Source organism: Oryx dammah, unplaced genomic scaffold, assembly GCF_014754425.2.
Source record: "Oryx dammah isolate SB20612 unplaced genomic scaffold, SCBI_Odam_1.1 HiC_scaffold_29, whole genome shotgun sequence".
Classification (NCBI taxonomy): domain Eukaryota; kingdom Metazoa; phylum Chordata; class Mammalia; order Artiodactyla; family Bovidae; genus Oryx; species Oryx dammah.
The window spans coordinates 29,602,363-29,626,767 of NW_024070213.1; the positions used below are offsets into that span (position 1 = coordinate 29,602,363).

Consider the following 24,405-nt stretch of genomic DNA (forward strand, 5'->3'; position numbering starts at 1 on the left):
CCAGTTTTTAAAAAAGAGGAAAACAAGCTTTCATCAAGTGATCACAACTGAAAGCTGAATGGAAAATTGTCACAAAGGCAGTAAAAGAAGTTCTCTGAATATATGTGAGAACTGGTCAGAAATGGAAGGTTTTTCAAAAGTTACAGCTCCAAGGGTTTTTCAGCTGTTTGTTTTTGGTTTTGGTACTTCCAGTGGATGAAGTACAGGGTGTCCCCAAAGGCATTCACATGGCAACCAATGTGGATGCTGCTTCAGCATGCTTTGAAAATCTCCTGAATCAGCCGCGTTTGTGTGTGTGTATGTGTGTGTTTGTTGCTCAGTTGTGTCTGACTCTCTTGATCCCATGGACTGTACCCTGCCAGGCTGCTCTGTCCATGGGATTTCCCAGGCAAGAATACTGAAGTGGGTTCAATACTGAAGCCATTGCCTTCTCCAGAGGATCTTCCCAACCCAATCTTGGACTGAATCCAAGAATCCCGCATTGCAGGCAGATTCTTTACCATCTGAGCCACAGTGGTGGAAGCAATTCAGTAGCATTGAGTAAGTGCCCATTGCACCAACGTGGGCAAGAATCTGAAGACAACACAATGGGAATAAAGCAACTGCTAATACATGCCTGTGACTCTTTGCAACCCATGCAGGCACACAAAACCCTGTGCTATAATATGTGTCTTGATGACTGTGTTTTATGACTATTTTAACCGCAATAGAAAACTACACATAAAAAAAAATTACATCAAATTGTGTATGAAAATGGTTTATGTTGCTTTTAAAACCATGGGTTGCTTATAAAAATGGAGAAAGATGACAGAGATGAAATGTTTGTAATTGAGACAGATTCTTAAGGATCTAAATCTAATTCCATATTAACAATGATCCTGAGAGGTATAACACAATTTAGGATATTTTATTTACTCTCTACCAATAGTGTTATGTAAGGATTTTGTGTTTTGGTTTTTTGTTTTTTCTTTTTTCTTTTTTTCTGTGAAAAAAGAAACAAAACTCTTCTTAGGGAGCAGCACCCATTCAAAAAGATGTTCAGACTGACAACCGGAGTTCTTTTTAAAAGGCAGAAGACTGCCATCTGTCGTTCACTGAAATTGCTTCTAGGCTAAGCAAACAGAAACCTTCACATTTAAGTTTAACAGCAATTCTTAAAATTCGACAAACAAAAGACCATTTACATTTATGCTAGGTCGGGTTCATACTTATGTCAGAGACTGATTATTTTCTATAATATTTACAAGCTCATAGTCAATCGGAGAATCCAGAAATAATCGGAGAATCTAACAGAAATAATCATGGTTTTTATTTACATAGCAACTTATACTTAACCAAGCCTTCCCAGTTCATCTGCATGAGCAGTCATGAGAATGGTCCCTTACCTGAATTCCTCCTAGCTTTGACAGCCACCTCATCTTTCATAATTAGAAGAAACAGAGAGAACCAGCTTGCAAATCAATGGCAGCTAAGGTTATCTTCTTCGAGAAAACAGGTTCTTACCTGAGTAAGTGATGTCGTTAACTATGTTTTATTTCCTAAATAATAAAACAGAATTCTATGATCATTGTTATTTTTGAGGGTATTGGGTGAATTTGCTAGTGTCTTGAAGATCTTAGAAAACATAAACGGAGGACTGTTTTAACAGCTTTGGGCTTATTTGCAGACAGATTGCAGGGAAATATGTAAGAACATAAGGCCATGTACATGTACATCCTATTTGGTAACATGGAATGTTCTCTGAACATCAAAGGAGAAGGAAGTTAAGAATTCTGGCAACTGCTAGAGTTTTCTGCGACTCACATCTCAAATGAGCCTAACCAAGCAAGATGTTTTTAGAAAGCAGTTTGATGAAGGGCCCTATATGTTTTCTTCCTACTGTACATATATATTATCTTAAGGAGAAAATCCAAAAGTCAACTCGTATTCCCTGCCAGAAAATTAAAATAAGCAAACATCTGCTTCCTTAGGATGACATTTAGCCAAGGTTCAGCCTACAATGAGTTACTGCAAACTGTTCACATGATTTCATTTTTAAAAAATTTCCCAACCAACTTCAAGTCTAAAATTATAAATGGGTCCTATGAAAGTATAAACACATATGCAATTTTGCTGGCTCTGAGGTCAGAACCAGTAATACACCAAAGATCATTTATCGAACCCAGCTCATCTCCTAAGTGAATTTAGGACACTAAAGACTAAAAGACTGCTTACTGGTATCAGAGAGAAAGATTTGAAGGGTGAGGGGTGGCAAACTACTTTAAAGAAATAGAATGAGACAGCTCCCCAAAGCCCAACAGGCATCTTTTTCCCAGCATTAGGACCAAGGCTGGGTAAGAAAAGTCCCAGTGATTCCTTTATTTGTCATGCCTTATACTGTTTGTTCCTCCCTTATCCCAACTCCCTTTTCACCCTGAGAATGTTCTTCCCATGCTGTGTTTGCCTCCCAGGGTGCCTCCCAAGATGACTAAATAGAAAGGAGAAAAAAAAAAACTTCCAACAATGGAGCTGAGATGCCTGCTTTCAGAATTCCTTTCTCAAAGTGCGTTATAAATCATACCAGGGCAGTCAACCATACTAAATGAAACCAGGACTTCTGTACAATCACTTTCTAAGAGCCTAAAATTCAGCTCCAAAATACTCGGAGTCTATGGGAGTAAGGAGTACAATCTTTATGACTATATTTACCTAGAATGAAAAGGGAAACTATTTAAGATTTTGCTTTTGTTGTTTGTGTTTCTTTACATTGGTAGAGAAATGTTATCTGTATGTTGCCTCCATTTATAAAGAAACTACAGACCCAGTATATGTAGATGACAAACACACACATACAATATGCACCGTTTTGCACATAGTCTTTTTCAAGGCAAAATAATTATGATACAGTTCTATATAATATTTTTCAAACACGTCCTGGGGGCCAGGCAATCTCAGTTCAGTTCAGTCACTCAGTCATGTCTGACTCTTTGCAACCGTAGGGACTGCGGCAGGCCAAGCCTCCCTGTCCATGACCAACTCCCAGAGTTTACTCAAACTCATGTTCATTGAGTCGGTGATGCCATCCAACCATCTCTTCCTCTAATGTCCCCTTCTCCTCCCACCTTTAATCTTTCCCAGCATCAGGGTCTTTTCCAGTGAGTCAGTTCTTCATATCAGATGGCCAAAGTATTGGAGTTTCAGCTTCAGCATCAGTCCTTTCAATGAATATTCAGGACTGATTTCCCGTAGGATGGACTGGTTGGATCTCCTTGTGGTGCAAGGGACTCTCAAGAGTCTTCTCCAACACCACAGTTCAAAAGCATCAGTTCTTCAGTGCTCAGCTTTCTTTATGGTCCAATTCTCACATCCACAAGTGACTACTAGAAAAACCATAGCTTTGACTAGATGGACCTTTGTAGGCAAAGTAATGTCACTGCTTTTTAATATGCTGTCTAGGTTGGCCATAGCTTTTTTTCAAGGAGCAAGTGTCTTTTAATTTCATGGCTGCAGTTGCCATCTGCATTGATTTTCAGTTCAGTTCAGTCGCTCAGTCGTTTCCGACTCTTTGCGACCCCATGAATCGCAGCACGCCAGGCCTCCCTGTCCATCACCAACTCCCGGAGTTCACTCAGACTCACATCCATCAAGTCAGTGATGCATTGATTTTGGAGCCCAAGAAAATAAAGTTTGTCACTGTTTCCGTTGTTTCCCAATCTATTTGCTATGAAGTGATGGGACTGGATGCCATGATCTTCATTTTGTGAATGTTGTATTTTAAGCCAGCTTTTCGCTCTCCTCTTTCACTTTCATCAAGAGGCTTTTTAGTTCCTCTTTGCTTTCTGCCATAAGGGAGGTATCATCTGCGTATCTGAGGTGATTGATATTTCTCCCTGCAATCTTGATTCCAGCTTGTGCTTCATCCAGCCAGCATTTCACGTGATATACTCTGCATACAAGTTAAATAAACAAGGTGACAATATACAGACTTGATATACTCCTTTTCCTATTTGGAACCAGTCTGTTGTTCCAGGTCTGGTTCTAACTATTGCTTCTTGACCTGCGTACAGATTTCTCAGGAGGCAGATAAGGTGGTCTGGTACTCCCATCTCCTGAAATTTTCCAGTCTGTTGTGATCCAGACAGTCAAAGGCTTTGGAGTAGTCATTAAAGCAAAAGTACACGTTTTTCTGGAACTCTCTTGCTTTTTCAATGATCTAATGGATGTTGGCAATTTTATCTCTGGTTCCTCTGCCTTTTTTAAATCCAGCTTAAACATCTGTAAGTTCTCGGTTCACGTACTGTTAAAGCCTGACTTGAAGAATTTTGAGCATTACTTTACTAGAGTGTGAGATGAGTGCAGTTGTGAGGTGGTTTGCGTATTCTTTGGCATTGCCTTTCTTTGGAATTGGAATGAAAATTGACCTTTTCCAGTCCTATGGCCACTACTGAGATTTTCAAATTTGCTTTCATATTGAATGCAGCACTTTCACAGCATCATCTTTTAGGAACTGAAATAAATCAGCTGGAATTCCATCACCTCCACTAGCTTTGTTCGTAGTGATGCTTCCTAAGGCCCATTTGACTTCACATTCCAGGATGTCTGGCTCTAGGTGAGTGATCACGCATCATGGTTATCTGGGTCATGAAGATCTTTTTTGTATAGTTCTGTGTATTCTTGCCACCTCTTCTTAATATCTTCTGCTTCTCTTAGGTCCATACTATTTCTGTCCTTTATTGTGCCCATCTTTGCATGAAATGTTCTCTTGGTATCTCTAATTTTCTTGAAGAAATCTCCAGTCTTTGCCATTCAATTGTTTCCTCTATTTCCTTGTATTGGTCACTGAGGAAGGCTTTCTTATCTCTCCTTGCTGTTCTTTGGAACTCTGCATTCACATGGGTGTATCTTTGCTTTTCCCCTTTGTCTTTAGCTTCTCTTCTTTTCTCAGCTATTTGTAAGGCCTTCTCAGACAACCATTTTCCCTTTTTGCACTTCTTGGGGATGGTCTTGATCCCTGTATCCTGTACAATGTCACGAACCTCTGTCCATAGTTCTTCAGGCACTCTGTCTATCCGATCTAATACCTTGAATCTATTTGTCCCTCTGCTGAGGTCTTTATGTGCCTGATCACACTGAATCATCAATAACACTATACAGTGGATATTATTTTTACCCTATTTCTAGAAATGAAAATACAAGAGCTAAGGAGATGAGTGACTTGCCCCAAATCACACCAGATCTGAAATTTAAACACGAGCTATCTGATTCTGATTCTAGATCCTGTGTTCTTAAAGGCACCGTATGTGTGTGTCTGTGTATGTGTGTGTACGCTCAGTAGTATCCAACTCTTTGCGACCCTATGGACTGACTGTAGCCCACTGGGCTACACTGTCCATGGGATTTTCCAGGCAAGAATACTGAAGTGGGTTTCCATTTCCTCTCCACAAAGACCCCATGTACTAACCAGATAAAATAAAAATTTGATATTGATACATGAAGAAAACTTCCATTTATATCCCACTGTTTTATCTTTGTTCCAACTTCTTACATATAACACCTTCCAAATTATATACATGATGAAAATATACATTTGTAACTTTTTGTATATCATGTGCTAATTCATAAAACAAACTTCACTTTCTTTCCCTTCTTCCAGGAATAGTGGTTAATAACTTTGACCTGACCATTATATTGTGTCTCATTTCAAGTGAAAGAAGCTGTCGGGTTCGAAATAGTATAGTGCCCTCTTAATTAGTAATTGGTCTGTTAATTTTAAAAGTTTTTAAAACAGAATCATAAACATATTTTCTGTACCTCTGCTGCTGCTGCTAAGTCGCTTCAGTCGTGTCCAACTCTGTGTGACCCCATAGACGGCAGCCCTCCAGGGTCCCCCGTCCCTGGGATTCTCCAGGCAAGAACACTGGAATGGCTTGCCATTTCCTTCTCCGATGCAGGAAAGTAAAAAGTGAAAGTGAAGTCGCTCAATTGTGTCCGACTCTTAGCGACCCAATGGACTGCAGCCTAAGAGGCTCCTCCGTCCATGGGATTTTCCAGGCAAGAGTGCTGGAGTGGGGTGCGATTGCCTTCTCTGTACCTCTAGTAATATATATTTAACTCTACATGTGACTATGGGAATTTCACACATTTTTGATGAAAAGCCAAGAGTGTTTCTCTGTGTATGTTTTTATTATGTTAATTAGAGTCCCAATTTATCTTACATACAGCATCCCCATATGACTACCAGGTTCAGGTTTTTTATTATTTTTTTAACAGTAGGATTGACTTAGGCACTTAGATGCATTCTGAATTGAGAATGTTTCAGGCATGTTATCATTTTCTTCATGAATCTTTGCAGTTCCCCTACTTAACAGAAATTGATGTCAGAGCTCTGTCTTTATGAATCTGTTTATGAGGTCTTTAAAATTATTCAATTTAATTTTTAAAGAAACTATTCCATTATTTATTCAAATATCACTGGTTTATAGATAATTTATTAGCATATATAAGTTGCAGTGACATTTACAACTGGTCTGAACAGATATAGGACCAAAACAAAAATGACCCTTGGCCAAGTGCAACTCAACTATTAGGAGTGGAAGTTCCAGAGAATAGTCTGTCTATTCCCCATAATTTGTTCCTGTTTAGTCAGTAAGTCATATCTGACACTTTGCAACCCCATGGACTGTAGCCTACCAGGCTCCTCTGTTTGTGGGATTTCCTAAGCAAGAATAGTGGAGGGAGTTGCCATTTCCTTCTCCAGGGGATCTTCCCAACCCAGGGATTGAACCCGAGTCTCCTGCATTGGCAGGTGAATTCTTCACCACTGAGCCCATTCCTCATAAGTATTCACTGTACTTTAGACGTTTCACTATAAGAAAGAAACAGCATCAGTGACTCAATTATAAGTTAGAAGTAAAGCTTGAATAGGATTAGCAATCAGTGAAATAAATTTTAAAAGTCTACATGATACTTTAAAAAATTTATGTCTGTATAGCACAGTCACTATCCTGTGATAAACCATCATGGAAAAAAATATGAAAAAGAATACACACACACACACATATATATATCAGAATCATTTTGCTATACGGCAGAAATTAACACAATGTTATAAATCAACCATACTTCAATAAAATAAATTTTAAAAATAAAATAATTTTAAACCCTTAATGAGCCAAGAAATAAGTTTTAAAATTATTTCCTTCTTTCTTCTCTGATATATGTGTATATGTATGTTATATAAAGAAATGCTTTCGACTTATACAATTGCAGGGCTTCACTGGTGGCTCAGACAGTAAAGAATCTGGGAGGGATCTTAGAAAAATCCAGGTTAGTTCTCTGATTTTTCAAGGGGATACCCTGATTGCTCCAATGGATACAATATCTCCTAGAAGAAAAGCCATGGTTGGTTCTGGAAACCATCACAGAACGTAAAATATTGAATAAAAGAAAAAATGGTGTCATTTGAGGAATACAGCAACTTGACGTGGTTGTCTAGGTAGTTACCTCTATTGCTTTTACATTTGTAAGCTATCTTTGAGTTTCATGTAGAATTATGAAGAGTGGCTTTTGTGCTGCTTCCAGTTATTTTCCTCCAGTTAGAATAAATTAATGCCCAAAGCAAGTGACATAGCAAATGATTCACTCAGTCAGGAGACTGGAGAATTACTACATCTTTTGCCTTTGAGCAGGGATGTATTTAGCCTATTGCATTGTTATCAATTTAAATTTACTTCAAAATATATAGGAGAAGAGCTATAGCTTGACTATACTGATGCCATCCCCAAAAAATTTTGTCAAGAATTGGATGCATTGTTTTTATCCTCTACATCAAATAATCATGTTGAATCACTAATTGATGTTGACATCAATTTTCTCAAACCCTTTCTGATTTTACTGTTGGGCACCTCCACTTTCTTGAAGTGAAATAATGCTTGTTTACTTTGTTTTTATTTACCTTGTTCCTATAGTTATCTTTTAAGACTTCTGAATGATTTTTTTTCCTTGAAGAATTCTCCATTTCTATGACTTTTCACAGGTGCCTTTTATAATTTTGCCTTATACTGTGTTTATTCATTGATAAGCATTTACTACCAGTTAAAATTAAACTAATTTTTGAATGATATAATTATAATAAAATTTAACAATCTTCAACAAAAAGAAATTCTCCATTACTGAATAACATGTTGATAGAAACCCAAACACAGGACCTCAGTAAATAATCTGTCATGTTAATTAAATATACATAATTTTGTTTTACATTCTGTTAGTCATTTGATCAAATAGATTTATTTGTCAAATTTTTTATACTTTGCAGCTTACGGTAGTTTAGAACTTTAGATGCCCTACTTAGAGTATAAGTTTTTTTCTGACCCCTAAACGTGTTCCAATCTTTCCCCTTTATCATACCAGTAGTGTAATTTCAACGTTTTACCACAGTAGTGACCATAAAAACAAATTTTCTATAATTGAATTGGTTGATACATGCCTAGCCTAGGAGTTAGATTTAATGTTATTTCTAAGTGTATTTGTTGTTGTTTCCTTAATTTATCTCTAACTCCAGCTTTTCTGGGCCTTTGGTTTATGATGAGTAAAGTAACTTGGAAGCAAACTAGATTGTTGCCATAGCAACCAACATTGGGTAGACTTTCTGGAGATGGTGAAATAGACTGGAAGGAGATGAAGGGGTAAAGGAAGATGTTGGAAGAACCGGGTGCTTTGAAAAGTGGTGGATTTACCAAAAGAACTGGTTATTTTTGGTTTGATTTATAAAACTGCACTTTACTCCACTGTTTATCAGACTGAAGATCCAGATTTTCTATTTAAAGGTGGCAATCCAAATTTGGTTGTCATTTAAATAGGGCCCAGAAAATTATACTTACATTTTCTTAAATGTTAAATATAAATGTTTCCATTATAAGGATGGCATGCAAAGTAAAATGTTTTTTTTATTGCTTGGTCACTCTTTTTAAGAAAAGATTCGTTTGATCATGTGCACCATAAAAAGACTCAACTGTGGTTTTATGCTCAGTAGGGTTATTTATTGCACTCAAAGATGATTTCATGCTGTTAGCTTAAGACTTTCCTTTAAAGTAGCTTTAATATAAACTTAATCTTTAGTGTTTATTATCACTATCTAAGATTTCGCCAGTTAAATGAAAATTTTACTGAGCATTATTTGGTATACTTAGAAATTGAATTATTTTATTTTGAAAGTTGAATAGGTGTGGAAATAGCCGCTGTGTGAGTCACTGCGTGATGTTTCATATTTTGTGTTTTTGTTTGAAAAAAACGCTACCAATCAGCCACAGCCCCGCTCCCCTGAAATTTCTTTAAAATGACTCCCTGAATGTGCCTGGGTCTGTATAGTTTGCCTTCTGTTTATTGAAATAGTAGCCCATGTATCTTTCTGTGTTTCAGCAGTTCATGTGTGGTTAGTCTTGGCGAGTTTGTGACAAACGAATGTGATGGTTGGGTTTAGATTTCATGCCTCATTGAAGCCTCTTGTTATTTGAGCCAAAAACTGATAACTTCTTATGTGTGATAAACTTTTAACTGTTACATAATTTTAAAATCATAAAACTAAAAGAAAAGTCCTGAGTTTATAACAGTAGGGAGACTTTTTCAATAGTAAAAGTGTCTGGTTTCTTAGCCAGTTCCACTCTGGATAATTTGCTTTTTATTAGCCTGAATATTGCTTTTGTTTTCACTTGAAGACGTTTGCTTTCACGAAAGCAACAGTATTGTAGCATTGAATTACATAATGTACTTGTTTTCTAAATTCTTATGTAATACTGACATTTGCTTGTAAGGATGAGTTTTCAGTTCTGTTTTTATTTTAAAATTGCATTTCAATTTTTTAGTCGTTTTTTTCTGAGTATATATAAGAAATTCATCGATTACTTTTTTAAAAGTGTTTTAAAAAGGCATAAAATTAGAGAATTATAAGATAGACTTGTTTTCTCACCAATAATTTATTTTAAAGTGTATTCATAATTTTCAGTGAATATATTCTGATTTTTCTTCAGATTTGTAAGTTTTATGCATTGAGACCATTTTGAAGAAATGTGTTAAATTATTAGCCACTAGAATATAAACTGTTAATTTTATTGTCAAAACATCTTAAAATTTTATGTCCTGAATACAAAGTTTGATTTAAACTTTCAATTTTCTAGAGTAACAGTACAGTGATTAAGTAGTAGATTAAGTTTATTAGAACAACATGGGAAGAAATGTATATTTCTGTTTAGGAAGATCATATCGGATGAGTTTTTCAGAAGGATAATAAATAGAGATGTATTTGAGAATACATTTCTGAAAGGGAATTTTAAACTAATTTCGTGGCATTTCTCACAAACATTTTTGAAGTTAACAATGTAAGTAAATATGTGAAATAAACATAATCATATATCTTAAAATTATTAGTGTTACACTAAAATTTTCATGTCAGTTCATGGAATATATTTAAACCTACACAGAGAGAAAAACATGGCACAATGATTAAATAAAGCATTAAATAATTACAGATATATTTAGTAACGTACAATGAAAACATTCGGTATTTATTTCGTCCTGCTAGCTCAGCTCTTGGGCTGTGGAAATAGAGTATGTGTTTGCAGCCTGACGTTTTCATGCTCCAGCTATTTGATTCAGAGTTATTTTTGACTCAGTTATTTGGCAAGTGATTTTTGACTAATAAAAATAAAAAAATAATAGTCCTTACCTTGTAGAATTGTGCTGAATAAATATCAGCTGTCACCATTATTATCCACCAGTATTACTATCGCTACTCTTATTATTCTAGTATGAAAAGACATAGTTTCTATATGATAGCTTTACAGAATAATTTATCCTTGCTATTGCTATAAGACTAGATACCTTCATAGATGCTGGGTATTTTCATAATTATCATATTTTTCTGATTACAAAAAAATGCATGTTCACTTTTTCTGTGACATACATTTTTCCCCACAGAACAATATTTTATAAATATTTTTCCAAATAAACATTTACATATCTACCCAAATATTTTAAAACAAGTACATGATATTTTATGTTTATATTGTAACATTTTTTAACAATATCTCTGTTGATATGCATTTATGGCCACACTCTTTGTTATCAGAACATTGCCATGCCCTTTGTGACCCTGTCTTTGTATTTTTGTGTAAATGTAGTTTTTCTTTAGATGTCTACATTGTCTTGCTGGATTATAGAATATATACTTTTAAACTATAAATTGATAGGTTCAGCAAAAACTTCTTGCAAAAAATATTGTATTGTTTTTACTTATTGCTCATTTCCTCACCCCATTACTGACACTTGGTGCTAGTAATCTTTTTTTATTTTTTATTTAATAAGTAAACATTGCTTTTATTTCATTAATTTGTATCTTAAACATTCATGAGACAAGTAGCTTTTTTTTATTTGATGGTTAAATTATATTTGAATTGTATATTCATTCCCTTTCTCCCAGTTTATCATTTATTGATTTATATATATATGTGTGTGTGTATATACATATGTATATATGTGTGTGTGTATATATGTGTGTGTGTATATATATATATATATATAGTCCCATTGTACACCTTGTGGGATCTTAGTTCCCCTACCAAGGATTGAACCTAGGTCTTCAGCAGTGAAACCAACAGGGAATTGTCTATTGACTTTTATTTTTTTAGAGGCCTTTTATTCACATATGTTTTATCTTCTCTGGGTAGCAGATATTCTTTCATGGACTGTTTGTTTTTTACCTTTGCTTATAGCGTATTTTCTTATGAGAAGTTTCTGGGTTTCATCAGATCTGTTAGGTGTTTTCTTGACAGTTTATGCCATTTATATTACTTTTAGCAGTCTTCCTAATCCCAAAATTATAAAGTAGTCCCCCATATTTCCTTTTAATAATCTGATAATTTTATACATTTAAATTTTTTGTATCTCTGGAGTTCATTTTTAAGTCTGTTGTCAGAATGATTAAACTTTATTTTCTACCTAATAACCTTTTGCTGAAAATCTCCAGAATTATCACTACTATTATTTATATCATTATCATTATTGGACACTTATAACCAGCACAATAGTAAGTGCCTTGTATATAATCTACTTTTTAAGTCCTCTTTTAATTTTTTTTAAATTAATTAATTAATTTATTTTTTATTTTACTTTACAATTCTGTATTGGTTTTGCCATACATTGACATGAATCCACCACGGGTGTACATGCGTTCCCAAACATGAACCCCCCTCCCACCCCCCTCCCCACAACATCTCTCTGGGTCATCCCCGTGTACCAGCCCCAAGGGTGCCGTATCCTGCATCAGACATAGACTGGCAATTTGATTCTTACATGATATTATACATGTTTCAATGCCATTCTCCCAAATCATCACACCCTCTCCCTCTCCCTCTGAGTCCAAAAGTCCGCTATACACATCTGTGTCTTTTTTGCTGTCCTGCACACAGGGTCATCATTGCCATCTTTCTAAATTCCATATATATGTGTTAGTATACTGTATTGGTGCTTTTCTTTCTGGCTTACTTCACTCTGTATAATCTGCTCCAGTTTCATCCATCTCATCAGAACTGATTCAAATGTATTCTTTTTAACGGCTGAGTAATACTCCATTGTGTATATGTACCACAGCTTTCCTATCCATTCATCTGCTGATGGACATCTAGGTTGTTTCCATGTCCTGGCTATTATAAACAGTGCTGCGATAAACATTGGGGTGCATGTAATTTAATTTTTTATTTCTGGCTGCATTGAGTCTCAGTTGCAGCACCTGGAATCTTCATTGCAGCAAGTAGAATCTTTCTGTGTAGTTTGTGGGCTTCTCTTTAGTTGTAACATTCAGTCTCAGTAACTGCGATACCTAGGTTCAGTTGCTTGGCGGCATGTGGGATCCTAGTTACCCAACCAGGGATCAAACCCACATCCTCTGCATTAGAAGGCAGACTCTCAGTCACTGAACCACCAGGGAAGTTCCTGCCCTTTAATTCTTATTAAAATAACCTTCTGAGGCTGGTACTATACTATATCCATTTTACAGATGGAGAAGTCACAGTACAGAGAGCTCACTAATGTGCCAGAGATCATGCGATAGAAAGTGGTAGGGTCAGGAGTCAGAATTTGGAGCAAATAGCCTAGTTCCAAAACCTGCACATCCGTCACTGTTACTCAATTTAAAGTTACGTGGCTTCCTCGTGGGCTTTGCTGGTGGCTCAGCTGGTAAAGAATCTGCCTGCAGTGCAGGATACCTGGGTTCCATCCCTGGGGTGGGAAGATCCCCTGGAGAAGGGAACAGTGACCCACGCCAGTGTTCCGGCCTCCTTGGGCCTCATACTGTGGCACCATTCCAGTATTAGCAGTCGTCTGCATGCCATCCTTCAGCTTCATCTACTTTGTTAACCTTGACCCTGCCTATACTCTCCCTTGCTCCCACATCTTCCTGTCTGCATTACTGCCTGACCAGCAGGTTGTAAGAACATCCCTTTCCTCTGTGTTTTATGTTCTTCATTCCTTTAGCAAGTATAGAGTAATAACTCTGAATCTGAGAAGCAGTTTGGCAGAATATGACAGATGTGCCACAGAATTCCAGAACAGAAATTTCTATTATTCCTGACAACAAGAGGGACAGTTTGTGAATCTGAACAGCACAATGAGGTGCTTTTTGTGTTTCTAATATTAATTGAATAATTACCACACACCAGGCTCAAATATCATATGAGAATATAAAATTAAAATTTTATTGTATGTTGATGTTACTTTTCAGAATGAAATTTATATGTATATATATAATGCACATAAGTATATTATACATAATATGTACATAAATATATATGTGGTGGGGGGAGTGGGTGTGTCTGAGCTTTCCTGGTGGCTAGACAGTAAAGAATCTTCCTGCAATGTGGGAGACCAGGTTTCAACCTCTGGGTCATGGGGAAGATCCCCTTGGAGAAGGGAATGGCTACCCACCCAGGCATTCTTGCCTGGAGAATTCCAAGGACAGAGAAGCCTGGCATATATTTATATATGCATGTGTGTGTGTGTATGTGTGTGTTGTGTGTGTCTATATAAAATTGGAAAGATTATAAGAAAAACCCAAACTGTTTGGCCAACCATATATATATATTGTGTGTATATATATATATATATATGTGTGTGTGTGTGTGTGTGTGTATATATGTATATATATGTATATATATATGTGTGTGTATATGTATATATATGTTATATCATATTTGTTTTAAATTTGCCTATTGATGGACACTTACTATATGAAGTAAGTGAACTTCCCTGGTGGCTCAGATGGTAAAGCATCTGCCTACAATGTGGGAGACCTGGGTTCAATCCCTGGGTCAGGACGATCTCCTAGAGAAGGAAATGGCAACCCACTCCAGTATTCTTGCCTGGAAAATCCCATGGATGGAGGAGCCTGGTAGGTTACAGTCCATGGGGTCGCAAAGAGTTGGACACGACTGAGCAACTTCACTTTCCTTCACTACTGTATGAAGTACATTAAAATGTTGAGATCTTCATAAGAAGTAATTGAACATTTTTTTTTGTTTCCTGAAGCTTTTTATTTAAAAAAAATAATAATGTTTATCTTTTTGTCTCTTCAAAATCTATAGGTCTAGCAGTAAAAAATGTGCTATGAACACAAAAATAGCAAAAAGATATGGCAAAATTGGGCAAAATTTGAAACAGAAATGTGATTTGAATGTTACTTTACTATCACCGTAGTGTCACTTTGGTCCACTTTTTCTAAATAAGCCCAGTTTCCCTTCCTGTGCCTCCAGCCTCAAGCCTTTCTCACCCAACCTCCTGTGTTTGGTGTCTCAGTCTTCAGGAACCAGCATCACTGTGGATATTGCCGTGATGGGCGAGGCTCACGGCCTCATCACTGACCTCCTGGCAGACCCTTCTCTGCCCCCCAACGTGTGCACGTCACTGAGGGCAGTGAGCAACCTCCTCAGCACGCAGCTCACCATCCAGGCCATTCACAAGCCCAGGGTGAACCCCGTCGTGTCCTTCAGTGAAAACTACGCCTGCTCTGATTCTGAAGAAAGCGCTGAAAAAGACAAGCTGGCTATCCCCAAGGTAGGTGTTAATGACATGCTCCTGAAAGGGTGAAACTGTTTCTCCTAGACCTTTTACTTATCACTCCAGACCCACCGAGTGATTCATATCAGTGAGCCCCGCACCCCACCCCCCAGGAAGTCTTACCTGATGGTAAAGAATCTGCCTGCAGTGTGGGAGACCTGGGTTCAATCCCTGGGTTAAGAAGTTCCCCTGGAGAAGGGAATGGCAACCCACTCCAGTATTCTTGCCTGGAAAATTCCATGGACAGAGAAGCCTGGTGGGCTAAGTACATGGGGTCGTGAAGAGCTAGGCATAACTTAGCGATTAATGCTTTCACTTTCTTTCCCCTAAGAAGTGTTTGTCAATCATGGTGACCAAAGTAGTAGAAAAGTAAACATGAAGACTTCCATCCTTATACCCGATAGCTTTCTGTAAACAAAAAATTTTACCTTTTTACATTAACTTTTTTTATTCCTGTGTTCAGGCTTTTTCTTCTCCATATATCAGGCCTTAGTCTTTGGGATGAAAATAATAGCAGGGAAATAAAAGCAGGCAAAACCCCCTGCTCCCACTTTTGTGGATTCTGTTAAAAACTCACTGTCTTCTAAAATGCGAGATTCCTTTCCCCTTTGATTTTTTAGTGTGGTAGCCTTCACGGTACCCTCATGTCTTTCCCAAATCCAACAAGTTTTTAACTTGGAAGAATTTATTTGATTTTTGATTATTTAAAGTAGAAGTTGGCCTTAGTGATTCATGTATTTTCTTCTTTTAGAAGATATGAGAGTTTTACAAAAGTGAGCTGTAGGGAGTAGAGTTCTGCCTCCAGTTTAGACCTCAGTGTTAGTTGAAAACAAATCATGTTAAGGACCAAAAAAGAAGGCAAAGAATCAGAATTTCAGTGGTCTCAGGTATATCCAGCACAGTTCTTTATTTGGTAAATAAGTAGCTGTGCCCTGGAGCTGATGGTCAGTCAGTAACATCTGTGTTCTTGCCATTGTGGGTCTCTGGACTCAGGACTGTGTCCTTCAGATAACTTTGTCAATTAGGTGTTTTTAAGTTTCCTGTGAACATCTACTTCTCTGAGAAAGATAGGGCTAAGCATGATATGAAAATAAATGGATGGAGAAAGAGAAAGTGATTCCCTTGGGTCTCAAAATAGACACAGAGTCAGTGACAGATTTACAGACAAGAATCCTGATATTTACATTGCTTGACATTTTCTCTTCCTGTTGAATTCCCTCCTAGGGTATATATCTTTAAGATATTTTGGAAAAGTATTTAGTATCAGAGTTCTTCTTAAATCCCAAGGTGCCGTATGCTTAATTCTCAAAGCTTTTACTATCTTTAGGAAGAGCAGACTCTGTTAAACTCGGCTTGCACAGTTGTTCTTCTAGGAGTCACTGGCCACAAATAAATTAATGAGCTCCTACCTCATCACTATTGCTGTAGTTGTATTAGATTACCTTCCCTTTGATTTTGAAGGTTAAGAGTCTCTTTGGAGGGTCATTGTTCATCCTGGTGAACTCAGAATCATGCCTGAGTGCTGAGGGTGTCACAAATCCCACTTAGGCTATGTTAGGAGAAGAAAGGACAAAAAGGGGAATTGCAGATCGACTAGCAGCGTCTTCCGTTAACAGGCGTTCAACCTCATAATGCATCAGACATCGGAACTCAGGTTCTTGGAGGACTTATACCCTCCCCTCCCAAAGACCTGGTTATGGACGAAACTTGAGTTGGTCAAGGAGGGGGCCTAGTCAGCAGACTACTTTGCCTTTGGGACCAGAGAAAAAGAGTGGAGGGCAGGCTGGGGGACTTGGGCACTGGGAGGAGCTGGGGTGAATGGTGGTTTGCATGGTGAACCACGCTCATTTCCTCTTTGCTCTCCTTCACTTTCTTGCTGCACCTTTCCCAGTCTCTTCACACCCACTCCTGGTCTGTCCCGGTCACCTCTTCTGTATCAGGTTTATTGGTTATAAGTAGAAATTATACTTTTCTTTCAAAAACAAGATGTTCGTCCTAATGACATTACCCAAATGCCTGTCTGTCTTAAGTCATATTAACCACAAGAGAGGTGGTACATCTTGTGAGTTACACTCTTACCCTTAGGTCTCGTCATTTCTAAATCAAGGATTAAGTCAATTAAATCAGTAAACACTTTGGTATAACAACAGTTGTGCTAGTTAATAGAAATGCAGCTCATAATAAGTTATATATTAATATTTATAGGTATGTAAGCCCTGTTTGATGAATATGACAATAAAATTAGCCCAAAATGGCTCTCATTTCCCATAATCCCATTTTTATATAATCATTGAAATGAAGGTCCCAAAATGTTATTTTTATAACATTAATTGATTTTGGCCAGAGTTCCTTATTGAATTTCTGAGTGCCCAAATTTTAGAGATATGATATTCAACCAATATAGTTTAATATATTCATTGCTAATTAAAAACTCATTATATTACATAGAAGTTAGTGATAGGAAATATGCTTGGTAATAAAATCAATGTTCCTTCTTCCCAGCGCCTGAGGAAGAGTTTGCCCCCCGGTTTGCTGAGACGAGTTTCATCAACTTGGACCACCACCACTTCTGCCACAGGTCTGCCCACTTTGGAGCCTGCCCCTGTCCGGAGGGACCGTAGTGCCAGCATCAAGCTGCATGAAGCACCTTCATCCAGGTTAGGTGATGTTCCTGTTGGGTTCATGTTTCTAAGGGAAGTTCCTTATCAAAAATTATTATAAATTACAGGGGATTACAAAACAGATATAGACTCATAGAGTTAGAAAATGAACTTACGGTTTCCAGGGGGGAGGGAAGGATGGAAGGAAGGGACAGCTAGGGAGTTTAAGATGGACAGGTACACACTGCTGTATTTAAGACGGATAACTCACAAAGTCCTACTACATGCACAGGAGACTCTGCTCAGTGTTATGTGGCAGCCTGGATGGGAAGGGAGCATGGGGAAGAATGAGTTCCTTTGCTGTGCACCTAAGCTATCACAACGTTGTTAACTGGCTATACCACAGTACAAAATGAAAAGTTAAAGAAACTATATATATATAAAGTAAAATATAGTAGCATCCAAAGTGATTGTTTACTTAATTATGAAAAATGATCATTAATAAAGATTTACAATATATGGCAAAAAAAATTACAGGGGAAGGGAGGCCCAAAAAATTATAGTTGGTTTAAGGCCAGCTTTGAAAATGAAAAAGGTATTTGGTTTAAATCCAGAGAAGTACAGGGATTGATATCAGATAATTATGCTTAAATGGTGTTGTATGGCCTTAAGTATAAATGGGGACAGTGACTTGAAGTGATGTCTGCTACTGTAAATTTGGATGGGTAAAGTTGAACCCAGAATAAAGACAGACTAGATTCTACCTGGACTGAGATCTGTGTTGGATTTTTACATCGACGGTATCCAACCTAACATTTGCAAATGGTTATTGGATTTCCCCCGGTTCACCAGACCAGCTCTCCTGGCATGATTTGAAGGGCAGAAAATCAGATCAAAGGTAGATCATTCTAAGAGCAACTAAATATGTTCAAACAGTTTTTAACTTAAACTTTATTTAGACAGTGAACAGATTGGTGGTGGTTCTCAGAGGCAGAGGTCAAGGGTAGCCAAAATGAGTGAAGGGGATCAAAACTTGCAGTTATAAAATAAGTAAGTTGTGGGAATGTACAGTATGGTGACTATAGTTAATGATACTGTATTATATATTTGAAAGTTGCTAAGAGAATAGATGTTAAAGTCTTCATCAGAAGAAAAAAAAATGTACAAAGATATTTGTTGAGACTCATGGACTGTCCATGGCATTCTGCAGGCCAGAATACTTGAGCAGGTAGCCATTCCCTTCTCCAGGGGATCTTTCCAACCCGGTACTCCCACATTGCAGGTGGATTCTTTACCATCTAAGCCTTAGATGGATATTAACTAGACTTATTGGGCTTCCCAGATAGCTCAGCTGGTAAAGAATTCGCCTGCAATGCAGAGACCCCAGTTCAATTCCTGAGTTGGGAAGTTCCCCTGGAGAAGGGATAGGCTACCCACTCCAGTATTCTTGGGCTTCCCTGGTGGCTCAGATGGTGAAGAATCCAACTACAATGCAGGAAACCTGGGTTTGATCCCTGGTTTGGGAAGATCCCTGGAGGAGGAAATGGCAACCAACTCCAGCATTCTTGCCTGGAGAATCCCCATGAACAGAGGAGCCTGGTGAGCTACAGTCCATGGGGTCACAAAGAGTCAGATGCAACTGAGCAACTAAGCACACAGCACATTGTGGTGATCATTTCACACTATATACAAATATCAAATCATCATGTTATGTGCCTAAAACAAATGTATTTTGATTGTACCTCAATAAAAATAAATAGAATACAATTTACTTAGAATATTAATTCTAATTTTACAAAGTGGTTGAAAAATCAGAATTACCAAAGCTAAGGAAAAGATAATACTAAGATCTAGAAAGAGTTTTGAAGAAAACATCATCATGAGAGAAATTCTTTCAGAGAAAGCTACTGCGTTTGTCCTTTACTATTTGGCATAGAAGTAGCATACTTTATGTGAATAATAATTATGAGAACATTTACCATATACAATTTCAGGTTTTTTGAAACATTTATATCAGTTTTATTAATGATCTAATGACTGAAAAATTATCACATCTTTATTGAACTACATGATGACAATATTAGAAGTGGTTTTCTTTTGACCCTGGCTTTGAATATAAAGCCCAATTCTGAAGCTGGCAGAGAAATGGAAACCTTTCAAATCCTAAGAATTTTTAATGACTGTTAACTTTTCCTGCTTTCTTACTTAAAAACATAATTGGTTTCTTTCATGTTAAATATTATTGATGATCTAAAAAACCTATAGAATCAGAAGCAAGCATGAATGATTCTTTCTTTCACATGAGTTCACATAATTCCCCTCTGTCTTATCACCTGGATGTTTGTGAAACTTCGAAAAATCATCATGCTGCTGCTGCTAAGTCGATTCAGTCATGTCAGACTCTGTGCGACCCCATAGACGGCAGCCGACCAGGCTCCGCCATCCCTGGGATTCTCCAGGCAAGAACACTGGAGTGGGTTGCCATTTCCTTTTCCAATGCATGAAAGTGAAAAGTGAAAGTGAAGTCACTCAGTCATGTCCGACTCTTAGCGACCCCATGGACTGTAGCCCGCCAGGCTCCTCCATCCATGGGATTTTCCAGGCAAGAGTACTGGAGTGGGGTGCCATTGCCTTCTCTGAAGCATCACCATAGGGGGATGTTAATCTCTTTCATGAACATTTCCTGAAGTTCAAAATTATAGGTCACTAATAGTATTTTCCCATGAAAATATTGACTGTTGACTTTTACAGTAGCAAATACTGATAAGTGGTAGGAAATTATAGTTATTTATTTGTTGCTTAAAAACATGAATTTTATGTTTTTGGTATATGTCTTTAGAGAGGTTGTCTATTTTCCCAGTACATCTTGCCAAGATTCCTGTCATACTATAGTTAATGCTCCTTTATTTACTATCCATAGAATGATTCTACCAAAAATCCATTCAAGCTTTCTTAAATGCCTCCTTTCTTTTTGTTATTATTTGTTACTTCTCATCAATTTTCATTTCTCCTACTACTCTTCTTCTCTTAGTTAAATGAGATTAGAGGCTGAAAGTGAAATCAACATGAGGAAGAAGCTTTCAAAACCTTTTATGAGCTTAACTCCTAAGGATTTTGTCATTCTGTTTTATGAAATAAATGCTCCTTCTCAACTATTTTCAGAATAGAAAAGGAATGGCATATAATCCCACTCATTCCTTTTGTCCTAAAAGTACTCATTGATGTCCTGCCTAGGTATGCTTTTTTCCACTAACTTACTCTTCCTTAATTTCACTATCCTACTAAAAGTCCTGATATAACATCTAAGAGTGATACAACTTTTTCACCATTATTAAAAAAATATTAATAAAATTCATTCTGAAGAGAATTTAGCCCTTTAAGGGAAAACCATATGTCAGTAAGTAGCAATAGTACCACCATTAAACACAGCTAGTTTGGGTTGACTCATCCTTGGTTGTAGGTGAAAACAGTGAAAAGATGGCCTCAGAATATCTCCAGCCCTACTAATAAACCAAAGTTAAAACCTTCTTCAGTTAGAAGACCTGTTGCTAAAACTGACTGATTTCAAAACTGACTTGAGTTTTAATCATTGAAGCTTCTTCCCTGTCAGTCCTTTTATTTCTTCCTTTCCATGTCTGTCTTTTTATTGAGGCTCTTTGAGGACTGCAGTGATCAAAAGAAGAACAAGAGTAGGAAGTGAAAAGTAGAAACAGTCCTCAACTTATGTTCCTATAGATGCATAGCCAGATGATTTACTCCTGGGTGGTTTTAAATCCAGCTGAGTCAAAAGACACTGGACTGAGAGTCAGAAGGATCTTGACCCCACCACTCAGATGTGTGTAGCCAGAGCCTTGGTACCCCCCAGAAGAAATTCTTCAGGAAAGGGGGAATGATGACATGAGTGGAGTAAAATTAAGTGGAAGAATACAAACAGGTGCTTTATTAAAAAAAAAAAAAAAGTAAGCTTGAGAGAAATTTTAAGTCTGAAATGAATCATACCCTAAACCTTCCACATTGGCCATGGAAATGACAGTAGGCCGTAAACTCTGTAAAAGAAACTGTTAGGACCTGGTAAGACTTTTAGGACCTAGGATGAAGTTTTTATGAGTAGAACTAAGGTGATAAAATCCACTTTTGTAGAGGAGGGTTGAGGTCTTCCACAGCAAACACATAGATAGTTTTTGCATGCTGTGTTAGTGTGGGAAGATCAAGTAGAGGTTCCCCCAAGCTATTTTTCTCACTGGAATTCAAATCATTACATATTAATAAGATCTAAATAGGAATCACAAAGGCAAAGATCAATAGACAGCTGAAAACTATTGAAGACTCACACAAAGGAATATATTTGAAAGTACCTGTAAATTATAAAGTGTATGTATATGTGTATATATGGACATACATACACACGTACACTCATATATATTGATTTCTCATTTTTATTGACAATATCTCTTAAGGAATTAATATTTAGCATATTAAGAAAGGACATATGGCTAGGATTTTATTACCTTAAAGTTCATTAACTTCCCATACATTAAAGATGCTCCATTATTGCACTTTATGAAATTTCTCAAAGTGAGCCTATCTTAAATGCTTTTATTAAAGAAATATAAATAAAAATAGACAGTTTTGAGCTAGCTTTAATAATATAGAGGGCTTCCCTGGTGGCTCAGATGGTAAAGAATCTGCCTGCAACACAGGAGAACTGGGTTCAGTCCCTGGATCAGGAAGATCTCCTGGAGAAGGGAATGGCTATCCACCCTGGTATTCTTGCCTAGAGAATTCCATGGACAAAGGAGCCTGGCAGACTATCATCTATGGGGTCACAGAGACTCAGATGCGACTGAGTGACTAACGCACTTTTAATAATATAACTCTTTAAAGTATTAAAACATAAATTCAGTTAATGTTAAGGTCTTTTTAAAAGCCTACATAGAAAAGTCACAATCTGTTTATTATACAGTATGCTGACAAGACATGTAGGCCACATAAACATGACATCCAATGTCTTCACAGTAAGTCTCATACATCAATCAATCCAGCAAAAGTAGTTGACAGGGAATAGTGGTATCAGGAAATAGTTGATATAGTTATCTATCTCAGATTCAAAGTTTTCTTTGATATTATTGTTTCAGAATTCCAGAAACTTGTGAATTGCCTAGAATGAGATTTCCAAGAAGGACTTCCCTGGTGGCTCAGACGGTAAAGCGTCTGTCTAAAATGCGGGAGACCTGGGTTCGATCCCTGGGTTGGGAAGATCCCCTGGAGAAGGAAATGGCAATCCGCTCCAGTAATATTGCCTGGAAAATCCCATGGACAGAGGAGCCTGGTAGGCTACAGTCCATGGGGTCGCAAAGAGTCGGACACGACTGAGCGACTTCACTTTCACTTTATGAAATAAATATTATCTTGTAGGCTATCCTTAAATTGTATTTGATAATTGCTGGAATGCATTCCACTTTTCAAATGCTATTTAAAGTAAAGAGAAAAGATGAAATTTTAAAATATCTGGGTCAACAGCTGAATAAAAATCTCTCTGAAAAGGATAAAAGAGAAGAAATGAGGTAATTAGTAGCAGAATGTCACATAAGACTGAACACAGGTAACAGATCTTTCCCATCAGTAAATTTACTAATAATCAAAGAACAGAGGCAGTAGCCAAGCAAATGCTCAGCATCCTCCTCCTTGAGAGGTCTCAAACTGGTAGTGCAGCATACCCTAAAAGTCCTGTTATTTCACCTTAGCACATGTTCTGGTTTGGACTTAATATGCAGAATTGTAAGCAATACACACATCATGATGCTTGTACAAAGGATGCCATTTTGCTTATAGCTCAGTTCAGTAGCTTAGTTGTGTCCAACTCTTTGTGACCCCATGGACTGCAACACACCAGGCTTCCCTGTCCATGACCAACTCCCAGAGCATGCTCAAACTCATGTCCATGGAGTCGGTGATGCCATCCAACCATCTCATCCTCTGTCATCCCCTTCTCCTTCTACCTTCAATCTTTCCCAGCATCAGGGTCTTTTCTAGTGAGTCAGTTCTTTGCATCAGGTAGCCAAAGTATTGGAGCTTCAGCTTTAGAATCAGTCCTTCCAATGAATATTCAGGACTGATTTCCTTTAGGATGGACTGGTTTGATCTCCTTGCAGTCCAAAGGACTCTGAAGAGACTTCTCCAGCACCACAGTTCAAAAGCATCAATTCTTCGGTGCTCAGCTTTCTTTATGGTCCAACTCTCACATCCATACATGACTACTGGAAAAACCATAACTTTATTTTGATTATAGAAAACCTCAAAATTATACCTCATTAACTATATAGCTTACATGACAATCTCTACTCATTAATGACCCCATAATTACATCCATTTCAGCTTCATTTACAATAAGCCACCCAAAGAGGCCAGGTACTTCCTGTTTACACTGCCAATCTAAGATTGGCTAGGGATCAAATTGTCCAGTTACTCTCACACAACTTATAGATTTTATGCATTACCAATTTACTAATGCTCAAAAACACACCGATGTTAGCAAAACACAAACCAAACCATAAAGCAGACACTTTTCCTCCCATCCAAGTATTAACCAGGCCCTACCCTGATTAGCTTCTAAGATCAGACAAGATCCAACATGTTCAGAGTGGTATGGCTATAGACTACACACTTTTCCTTTGGAGCAAACCAAGACAGTCTATATGGCTTCCCGAATATTTTTTTCTCTCAA

At 37.4% G+C, this 24,405-nt stretch overlaps 1 protein-coding gene across 1 annotated transcript in view; it reads left to right on the top strand.

The window, feature by feature from the left end:
* PDE3A (phosphodiesterase 3A) overlaps positions 1-24,405 on the top strand; it is a 366,473-nt gene that overhangs the window by 285,052 nt on the left and 57,016 nt on the right. The window contains exons 3-4 of the mRNA XM_040235298.1: positions 14,821-15,078; positions 17,584-17,738. Coding sequence (XP_040091232.1) covers positions 14,821-15,078; positions 17,584-17,738 — 413 coding nt within the window. The remainder of the gene's footprint in view (positions 1-14,820; positions 15,079-17,583; positions 17,739-24,405) is intronic.